At 61.8% G+C, this 10,407-nt stretch overlaps 1 protein-coding gene across 1 annotated transcript in view; it reads left to right on the top strand.

The window, feature by feature from the left end:
* The window catches only part of SLC25A10 (solute carrier family 25 (mitochondrial carrier; dicarboxylate transporter), member 10), a 5,831-nt gene extending 726 nt beyond the window's left edge, over positions 1–5,105 (top strand). Inside the window, exons 2-11 of the mRNA XM_012656436.1 lie at positions 1,997–2,116; positions 2,550–2,664; positions 2,758–2,806; positions 3,008–3,049; positions 3,703–3,746; positions 3,829–3,899; positions 4,151–4,243; positions 4,521–4,598; positions 4,783–4,839; positions 4,930–5,105. Coding sequence (XP_012511890.1) covers positions 1,997–2,116; positions 2,550–2,664; positions 2,758–2,806; positions 3,008–3,049; positions 3,703–3,746; positions 3,829–3,899; positions 4,151–4,243; positions 4,521–4,598; positions 4,783–4,839; positions 4,930–5,031 — 771 coding nt within the window. The 3' untranslated portion in view covers positions 5,032–5,105. The remainder of the gene's footprint in view (positions 1–1,996; positions 2,117–2,549; positions 2,665–2,757; positions 2,807–3,007; positions 3,050–3,702; positions 3,747–3,828; positions 3,900–4,150; positions 4,244–4,520; positions 4,599–4,782; positions 4,840–4,929) is intronic.
* Positions 5,106–10,407: the final 5,302 nt, after the last annotated feature.

Below are 10,407 nucleotides of genomic sequence, written 5' to 3' on the forward strand. Positions count from 1 at the left end.
ATATGCGTTCACGAACACCTGCTTTGCCTGGTTCAAAGTTGAGGGTCGGGCTCAGTGGGGTGCACAGGTGTTGGCACTTGGAGCTGCGCGGCCTGGGGCATGGAGGGCTCAGCGCACTGGGACGTGGCCTGGGCAGGTGAGTGAGCCGTGCCTCTGTTTTGGGCTGCTTCCTGGGGCGGGGGGCGTTGGGGAGGGCTGTCAGAACCAGCACAGCCCCCCGGACTTGCTGGGAGACCCCGCGTGCCTGTGCTCCTGGCCCTGCGGGAGTGGGCATTTCTCAGCATGAGAAGCGGTCATGCTTTTTTTTGTTAAATGCTCGTGGGGCAAAGTAAGACAGAGGTCTGCTTGTTTTCCAGGGCCAGCCAAGGGGGGGTTGTTCCGACCCTGTGTCACCACACAGAACAAAGGGCCTGAGGCTTTGCACAGGCTGCCCAGAGGCCCTGCCCCGTGGACCTGGGCTGTGTTGTGGGCAGAGTGCAGGCAAGGGGCAGCCAGCCGGGGGCTGATCGGCGCCTGAGCGGCTGACCCAGCCCCAGGGCTGTCCCAGACCACGGCCTGACCTGGTCCCACCCTCCTCCTGAAGGGAAGGAATCGGTCTCTCTAATTAGCGAGAGTGCTGCTCACGGAGAAGAGGCCACGTGAGCAATGGGGGTGTCCTGGGCGCCTGGCCCCAGAGAGGTGTGGACCTTTCTGGTTTGAGGGGGGTCGCCCCTCCCCTCCTGGGGCCTGGTTCTCTGCTTTCCCCCCTGGGTGCCATGCAGGCCCCTCCCCCACCAGGTGCAGCTGGGACCTGGAGCCGCCTGTCCTTGCGTGTTGAGCAAGGCTCCTTTGGCGTCACTGCTCCTTGGCCCCCGCCCCACCCAGGTGCTTGTTGGCGGCAGCCCCTGCCTGGAGGGGTCGGAAGACAGCCACCACGGAAACGTGGCCCTGTGCCAGGGTGCAGTGGACAGTGCCTGGCGGCCAGCGTCCTCCCCAAGGGCTGCCCAGCAGGGCCTCTGGTCCTCTGGCGTGACTGTTGGGAGGGTTCTGAAGCTCCTTGATCACTTTGCCCCACATCCTGGCCTGATCCCCACAGTGGTGTCCTGCATGGACAGGGGCTGCTGCCCGTGTGGCCACCCTGTGCTCAGGCCCAGGCCCTCTGTGCTGCCTGGCTCGCACAGCGGGAGGATGACTCTGGTGCTGCAACCCCGTCCCCGTCTATCTATGCTGCCCCCTGCCCTTGGGGGGGCTCCCCTGGGCGTGCTCGAAGGTGGCCGTGAGAGTGGGGTGTCACACTTAGCGGGGGTCGAGCTTGCTTGGGGTCTGTGCTGGGTGGGGGTGGGGGCCGGGATTCTGGCCTCCATCTGCTCTTGTCTGGCCCTGGCCCCCCTCTTCTGCCTGGAGCTCTGGCCTGGCCAGGGGAAGCAGGGTAGGTCCCATGAGGGGTGACACCAGCGGGTTGGGGATGTGGGGGCCTGAGAGCCCCCACGCACCCCCACAGTAGGCACTTTCCCTCGGCCCAGGCTGACGAGGCCACTGTGCCCTACCCCTGTGCTCGTGGCCCACACCGTGGCCGCACAGGAAGGCTGCTCTTCCTCGCCTCTGCGGAAATCCCACCACCCTTCAAGGCCCTCCCTGGCCGCCACCTCTGGGTCCCATTTCTTTGGGCTTCCTGGTCATCTCCGAGTCCCCATACGTCTTTGTCCCTTTTGAGACATGGTGAAAAGGTGGGGCTCTGGAGTCACCCCGCCGGTCCCAACTCCTGATGGCACTGGTAGGTGCTTTACTTCTCTGTGCCTCGGTTTCCTCATCTGTCAGGCGGGGCTGCCTGGCCGCCCTGCCGGCTATGTTGTCATTGTTCTGAAACGATGGTGCGGAGATGGTGCGGCGCAGGCACAGCGGTGGGGTCCCCGGTGGGGCCTTAGGAGGCCTCATCACCGTCCCTGCCTCAGTTTCCCTTCTCTAGCCCTGAGCACACAGGACCATTGTGGGGGTCTAAAGCACCCGTCTCCCGCAGGTGCATCTGCAGACGCAGCAGGAGGTGAGGCTGCGCATGACAGGCATGGCGCTGCGCGTGGTGCGCTCCGACGGCGTCCTGGCGCTCTACAACGGCCTGAGCGCCTCGCTGTGCAGACAGGTGCGCGGCGCAGTGGGCGCACGCCGGCCGCCGGCCCCGGCTTCCCACCTGCCAGGGCCGCCCGGTCCCAGAGCCCACGCCCTGGGCACAGACCCGCTGTGGGCGTCCGGGCTGCGCCTCCTCTCCCAGGCGCCTCACGAGGAGGGGCCGGTGCCCCAGGGTGGGCGTGGGGCCTGCTTCTGCCCTCCACGAGCATTAACTCCATTCTCACGGCTGGGCCCAAGACTTCCACTTACAGATGGGGAAACTGAGGCCTGGGGAGGGAGAGGGGAGGGTGCGGCCTTGGATTTATGAGCTGGCTCAGCCGCTTGTTGGCCGAGTGGCTTTGGGAAGGGCCCCCTGTGTCCCTGTGGTCCACGGGCCAGTGGCTGTGCACTGGCTGGGGCTGGGGTGTGGGGGTGCCTGTCCTCTGAGCCAGGCCCTTCTCCCGCAGATGACCTACTCCCTGACTCGGTTCGCCATCTACGAGACTGTGCGGGACCGCGTGGCCAAGGGCAGCCAGGGGCCGCTGCCCTTCCACACGAAGGTGTTGCTGGGCTCCGTCAGCGGTGAGTGGCCGGCGGCGGGGCACGGGGCACGGGGCGGCCGGGCGGGAACAGCGAGGGCGATGGCTGTTGGCTCTGGGGTTTGTGTCACCCCAGGTTTAACTGGAGGCTTCGTGGGGGCGCCCGCGGACCTGGTCAACGTCAGGTAGGTGTGCCCCCATCCCCCCACCCCCGCCAAGGTCGGGCCTTTCCTGTCCCCAGGTGGCTGAGGGCTGGCCGGGGCTGCTTGCTGGGGCCCTGGAGTCCCGGGTATTGGAGGGGCTGGGTGCCCTCCCTGCCAGCCCAGCTGACCAGCAGGGTGAGCTCAGCGGCCGCCCACCCCTCCTGAGCCGCAGTTCCGTTTCAGGATGCAGAATGACATGAAGCTGCCCCTGGCTCAGCGGCGCAAGTGAGTCATGGGCTGGGGGTGCAGGAGGCCTGGCCCGGAGGGACCCCAGTGGCTCTGCCGTGACCCAGCCAGGGCTCCAGCAGGCCACGCTGCCTGTGGGGTGACAGAATGGCGGGGGGAGTGCTGATGGCTTTCGGGAACAGATACTGGGCACATCTGGAGTCATTAGGGGTGTCACTCGGTCCCCCGGGACCTCTGGGCTCTTTCCGTGTGGCAAGACTCTTGTTAGACTGGGGTTGGGCTGGGGACCATCCCACCACCCCTAACCCGGGGCCCCGGGGGGGGCCAAGCCGGGCCACCCAAGGCCCGGAAGGCCGGGGGGGCCCCCCACCCTTCCAACAAGGGGCCGCAAGGGCCGAACCACGCCGGGGAAGAACCCCGGAAACCCCCCGGCCCCCAGCTGTGCGGCCAGGCTGTGTGCGGGTGCCATGCCCACTGGGGGCTCTATCAGAGCAGTTGGGGCTGGAGCCAGCGGAGCAGGGTGGGGCAGCCCTCAAAGGGGCCAGCACCGGGTGTTTCCTTGGGGAGCAAATACCTCACGGAGCCTCGGGTCCTATGATGGGGACACGGCTCTCCGTGGGGCCTGGGAGGACCTTCCCGTGGGACCTGGTGGTCAGGAGAGCCTCACGTGGCCCATTCTGTGTCCCTGGCAGCTACGCCCATGCCCTGGATGGCCTGTACCGCGTGGCTCGAGAAGGTGAGAAGGGCAGGCGCTCTGCAGGGGTGGCCGGGGGCATCGTGCAGGACTGGGCATCTAACCTCACCCGTTCCTTGCACAGAGGGTCTGAAAAGGCTGTTCTCAGGCGCGACCATGGCATCCAGCCGAGGAGCTTTGGTCACTGTGGGCCAGGTAGGCTCGGTGGGTTGGGGCTGGGGCAGCGTCGGGACTTCTGTACTTTGTCTTTAGGGGGATCCCAGAGCAGGGCAGTGGGCACCGAGACCCCCGTCGGGGAGCTGGGGCGGTGGGCATGGTGAGTCAGGGCCGCAGCCCTTCTTTCTGCCCTGACCCTGGAGCGAGCAGGTGCTTGTCGCCCTGGGGCCTATCTGCTCTCCCTGGAGCTGGGCCTGTGGCAGCCCTGACTGTCCCTGTCCTGCCCACAGCTGTCCTGCTACGACCAGGCCAAGCAGCTGGTCCTCAGCACCGGGTATCTGTCTGACAACATCTTCACTCACTTCGTTGCCAGCTTCATCGCGGTGAGTGGCCAGGGTGGGTGTCCCTGGCCTGGTCTTGGGAGCTGAGGGCACCTGGGATGCAGTGAGGGTTCGAGGGCGCAGGGGGCCTTGGCCAGTCTGACCCTGCCTCTCTGGGGATGAGGGAGTTCACGGCCAGCCCAGCGCCCAGACCAGGGTGCTCCCGGCAAACCCTGAGCCCTGGGGTCAGTGCAGTGGCGCTTTTTGGGCTGGCCTGTGGGGAACGCTTGAGGTCGTGGGGTGGCGCCCGCGGGCCCGTCACTGACGAGCCCCTCCGCAGGGAGGATGTGCCACGTTCCTGTGCCAGCCCCTGGACGTGCTGAAAACCCGCCTGATGAACGCCAAGGGCGAGTATCAGGTGCGAGGGGCGTCCGGGTCGGGGGCCCTGCTCTGCCACCGGCTGGAGTGCAGTGGCGTGATCACGCTCACCACAGCCTCCACCGCCTGGGCCTCCCGGGAGGACGGCAGGGCATCACAGGCGGAGCCGCCGAGCCAGGCTCGAGGGTCTAACTGCATTCGCTGTTGCTCCCCCGTCTCTGCAGGGGGTGCTGCACTGCGCGGTGGAGACAGCGAAGCTGGGGCCCCTGGCCTTCTACAAGGTGAGGCCGCGGCGGGGCGGGGGCGGGGCGGGGCAGGGGCGGCCCCCTGGGCTCGTGGTGTCTCTGGTCTCTCATCTCGTCTCCTTCCAGGGCCTCTTTCCCGCCGGCATCCGCCTCATCCCGCACACCGTGCTCACCTTCGTGTTTCTGGAGCAGCTCCGCAGACACTTCGGCGTCAAAGTGCCGTCCTGACCCGGCCGCGGGTCGCCGGCACCAGGTTCTTCCACAGAGTCGGGGTGGGGGTGCTGGACCCGGCACCTGCTCCCGGAGCCTCAGCCCCTCCTGGCCTTCCCTGTCCCCATGACGGTTGGCCCCTCGCAGGTGCCGTGGCCGGTGGGCGCTCGAGCCCACGGCACCGTCTCCCAGCAGCGTGGCGTAGTCTGGTGGCAGAGCAGGACCACGCACCCCTGGCTGCCGCTCACCACGCTCTGCGCGTGCACACGCACTGTCGGGAGGGACCGTGCCTTTGTGTCCCCGAGGGCAGCAGCGACGCCCTGCGAGGTGAGCAGAGCTCAGACCAGGACCCAGCTCGAGGAGGGATGGGCTCCAGCGCGGGCCAGGCTGGTGACGGCTGGGTCCCCGAGGTCTCTGCCCACCGCCACCCCCAGTCGCTTTAATGGCTTCACCAAAACCTCTCAGTGCCACCAGGCTGCTCCTGTCTTCAGGGAATGGGCCTGTGTCCCTCAGGCCACCCTCCTGGCTCCCAGCTCCTGTGTCCTTCCCTCCTGGGTCCCTGGGGCAACGGAACCCACATGGGGCTGAGGGGCCAAGGCGGCCGCAGGTGCGTCCTGTGGGCACAGCGGCTGCCCCACAGCCAAAAAACGGCTGCCTGGGTTCCGCTGCCAAAGCAACCTGTCCCCTGCAGACAGGGCTGGCCACCACGTCCAGCTGCCTCCCAGGTCCCCTGGAAGGGCCACGGGCACCAGAGTGCAGCTCACATGCTCTGCAGCAGCTGCTAATAAAGACGGAGCCCCTCTGCCTCTGTCCCCCACACTGCGCGCCATCCAGGGCAACACGCACCCCAAGTGCTGCAGGGCCGAGGGCCTTAGCTGGGACCGTGATGTTCGGCGACTGGTGGGCCGAGGAATTGGGAGAGTGAGGCCGGGCGTGCCGCCCCGGCGGGGTCTGGGCTGGTACGGAGCTCCCGGACCCCACAGGGCCACCCCTTCCCAGCAAGCACCGGGTGCTGCAGCCCCCCGCCGCGTGAGCGATCCAGGCTGGGCATCTGCGGGGCAGGGCTGCCCTCCCCCACCAGCTCTGGGGGTGCCCCTCAAGGGAGCCCCAGGCCGTGGGCCCAGGAGAGGCTGATGGTCTGGGGTTGGAGCCAGTGTGGCCGCCGCCCTGAGGCCCGGAGCTGCCCCAGGACAGGCCGGGCAAGGGGATGGGCCTGTGGTCACACGCAGACGCTGCCCTAGGCCCGGGCAGGGAGACCCGCGGGGCCCACGAGGGTGTGGAAGAGCAGATGAGAGCGCGGTAGCAGTTGCACAGCTCTGCGCCTGCGCCGAAAACCACTGTCACAACAAGCCTGTCGTCTGGGGGGAGGGACCCCCACCGCCTCCCTGTCCCCGCTTCAGCTGTGACCACACAGGGCAGCCGTGGGCTCCCCCAGCCCCACAGATCCTTCCCTGCCCACAGGTGATTTGGAAGCAGGTCTCAGACATGGCGTCATTCACATATAAATTACTGAAGCACATGTCTAAAGATTGTTTTGTCTGCAGAAGGTGGTCCCCACCCTGTGACCCGCCCCCCCAGGAAAAAACAAACATAACCCTGACAGCGATTCCTCACATGTAAACCCTCGACATCCTCGAGCGTCCACACCACGCTCGCGTGTCCCAGGCGCCATGTCCACTGTGGTAGGAGTCGGTTTTATTTGGACCAAGGTTCAACCAGAGCTTTCAGGTTTTTGTGTAAGTGCCCAGGTCGGACACTTGCGACTGGGCAAGTTCGTAGCGGCAGCTCTGGCTGGCGCATCCCACAGGGGCCACATTCCTAGAGCAGCTTCGATTGGGGCCTGGAACAGTGCCCTCGCCCCGCCCTCAGGAGGTGCCTGCCTGGGGGCAGTGCCGGTTCCGGTCTGGCAGGGCCAGGCCTGGCAGCGGCCTGAGCAGGGCAGGGTGCAGGGGCGGTGAGAGGGGAGGGCGCCGGGGAAAGCTCCCACCCACCTTCCAGAAGCTGCTTTCTGGGAGGCTACAGGGACGGGGCAGAGGGCAGCCCCTCCCTGGAGAGCTTGCATTCCAGGCCCCCACACTCCCTCTGGGGGAACGGTCCCCCAGCAGGAAAGCACTCAGTCCTGCGGGTCTGCTGCCCCCACCTGCAGGTCACATGGCCCTAAGCCGGAAGCCAACTGAGTGCTCACTAGGGCCCTGGGGACGGTTCCAAAGCCTGCACTCAGCGTTTCATAGTCAGCCTCAGCTTTTTGCCCAGCGACCGCAGCTTGCAGTTAACACGGTCCTGGTTCGACACTCCGACAGGGATGCCAAGCCAATGAGGTGGGGAAACTAGTCTTTTCAACACACAGTGCCTGGACAGCTGTCCACATGCAGGACACAGCCGGACCTTACCTTACACAAGGCAGTTCCCAGGCCGGGCATGGTGGCTCCTGCGGTCCCGGCTACTCAGGAGGCCGAGGCAGGAGGATCACTTGAGGCTGCAGGGAGCTGTGATGACACCACTGCGCTCCGGCTGGGCAACGGCGAGACCCCATCTCTTGAAAAAAAAAAAAAAAGTTTGAAATGGATCGTGGACCTAAATGTAAAAGTAGAAAACTTGTAGAAATAACTGAGAGCCAGCCAGGTGGGAACAAGCAGGGGATCTTTCCTCAACGTGCTGTCGCAGGGAGGCTCAGAGGCAGGCGGGGGGGGGGGCCGAGAGAGAGGTTCGTGGCAGAGAAGGGACAGTGAGGGGGAGCCCGGCTGGGGGCTGTGGCCAGGGAGCTGGGGGCGCCCACCAGTGAGGGAGCAGTTGGGCTTCCTGTGCTCGGGCCAGGGTCGGAAGGACGGACAAAAACGAGGGAAGCTGGCAGTTGTTGACCAGGTCTGGTCACTTTCCGCCTGTTGCCATTGAGGCTGTTTGGCCTCCTAGACTGGTTGCTGCAGACAGTGAGTCCGTTTTGTTTTACATTTTATACACCCATTGTCCGTTTGTGTATTCACTCAGTCAAAATCTGAGAAGGCGGCTGGGCGCGGTGGCCACGACTGTAGTCCCAGCTACCCTGGAGGCTGAGGCAGGAGGCTCGCTTGAACCCACAGGAGTCTGAGGTTGCTGTGAGCTGGGCTGAGGCCCACTGCACTCTAACCCGGGCAACAGAGTGAGACTGTGTCTCAAAAAAAAAAAAAAAGTAACGTTCTAAATTATTACATATCTTAGAGGAAAACAGGTAAATCATGTGACCTCAGATTTGGCAAAGGATTCTTAGACACCAAAAGCACAAGGAACAAAAGAAAAAATAGATACATTGAACTTCATCAAAATAAACACTTTTGTGCTTCAGAGGATGCTGCTAGGAAAGTGAGACTCCGCACAGTGAGAATATCTGTAAATCATACTTGATGAGGGACTCACGTCTAGAATATGTAAAGAACTCTTAACAAAAAGACGAGGTTTTTTAAATGGGAAAGGGGCACGATGGCTCACACCTGCAATCCCAGCACTCTGGGAGGCCAAGGCGGGAGGATCATTTCCTTTAAAATGTAAAACTCCAGGCTCAACTTGAGCAAAGCAGGAAAAAAAAAAAAGAAAGAAAGAAAACAGAAATTTAAAAGCCCCACACGTTTTTTTAGAAGTTTTGACAAAGTATATTCTTTAAAATTGAAAAAACTATTCCACATGATGCCTGTTGAAGATGAAGAAGTAACTCCAAACTGGATACATTATTAACAGCAACTGTTTCTCTAAGTTTCCACTGAGTAAACCTATTTGGTGGGGCATGTTTTAACATTGCAAATGATTTATAATAGACCAGCCTAAGAAAGAGCGAGACCCCATCTCTACTAAAAATAGGAAAATTAGCTGGGCATGGTGGTGCATGCCTGTAGTCCCAGCTACTCCGGAGGCTGAGGCAGGAGGATCGCTTGAGCCCAGGAGTCTGAGGTTGCTGTGAGCTGGGCTGATGCCACAGCACTCTAGCCTGGACAGCAGAGTGAGACTCTGTCTCAAAAAAAAAAAAAAAAAAAAACCAAGGATTTAAGGATTTGAAAAAACATTTCTCTAAAGAAGTTTAAAAAATGACCAATAAACACTTGAAAAGACACTGAATGTAAGTTATTAAGTAAATGCAAATCAGAACCACAATGAGATACTACTTAACACAGGTTGGGCTGGCTAAAATCAAAGCATAGCTAATAACAAGCGTTGACGAGGACACAGCAATCGGAATGCTCCTGGTGGGAATGCAAAGTGACACAGCCTCTGTGGCGAAGTCTGGCCGTTCCTCAAAAACGCTAACCCCGGAGTCACCCTATGGCCCGGTGGAGACTAAAGCGGCTCCTTCCCAGCTGCAGATCCGCCGTGTTGACCTCTGATTAGCCCCAGGTCCAAGAGTGCCCGAGACCTCTACTTTCACAAGATCCTGCCCTTAGGTCGAAACCACCTGGGCATTATTGCGAACACATCCCCTAAACCCCACCCTTCGGCAAATTCCTGCCTCTCCCCGAGGGGTTGACTTCACTGTCCCTCCCTGAGGGACAGTACAGGAGCTGAGCCCTGGGTCTGTGGGTGACAGTGCGGCACCCACCATCTCATTTCCCCCCCGCCCAGGACCCGGCCTCTGTTCCCAAGTCCCTGTTACGTGTTTCTGAGAAGCCGGGTTTGTCAGCCACTTCCTTCAGTCTCAGCTTCCTCACGGGGTTTCATTTTGGGGTGATGAAGATGTTCCAAAACTTACTGTAATGCTAATTGCACAATCTGCATATACTGAAAACCAGTGAATTATGCACTTTAAGTGGGTGAACTGTATGGTTTGTGAATTTATATCTATACATTTTTCTGTTAGACAAAAAAATAAATAAAAAGCAAAAACACCAGGCGACACAGACAGGCAGCAAGAAGAGAGCGACACAAACGAGGTCCCTCCACGTCTGCTGCTCTGTGGCGGCTGGTTCAGCATCGGTGGCCGCCAACCCCGCGGCTCCAGGAAATGCTCGGAGACAAACGGAAAACTTTGAAAAAATGGGATCATAGCACGTGTGACAGTTTAGAATGTTAAACAAAAACATTAAATATGTCATTCATTAAATAGAGTAGCTGGGACTACAGGCCCAGCACGGGCCGCCACGCCGGGCTGGTTTTTAAATTTTTACGTGGACGAGATCTGGCTCCAGCGCCCCTGGCTGGTCTCGAACAGGCGAGCACTGCGGCCCCCGGCCTGCGCTCGGCTTAAAGAGGCTCTGGTTAGAGGAGCACAGTGCGGGCTCCGTGCCTGACGTGGAGGTGGCTTGGGGACACCGGCCAGTGTGACCTGCAGGCCCCGCAGAAGTGCTGGTTCCCGCCCTGTGACTCAGCCCCCAGCGGAGTTTTGGGTGCTTGAGTGAGGCCGGTGGGTTTGGGGACAGTGTGGGGATGAGGTCA

This window comes from Propithecus coquereli, unplaced genomic scaffold (genome assembly GCF_000956105.1).
Source record: "Propithecus coquereli isolate 6110/MARCELLA unplaced genomic scaffold, Pcoq_1.0 Scaffold501, whole genome shotgun sequence".
Taxonomy (NCBI): domain Eukaryota; kingdom Metazoa; phylum Chordata; class Mammalia; order Primates; family Indriidae; genus Propithecus; species Propithecus coquereli.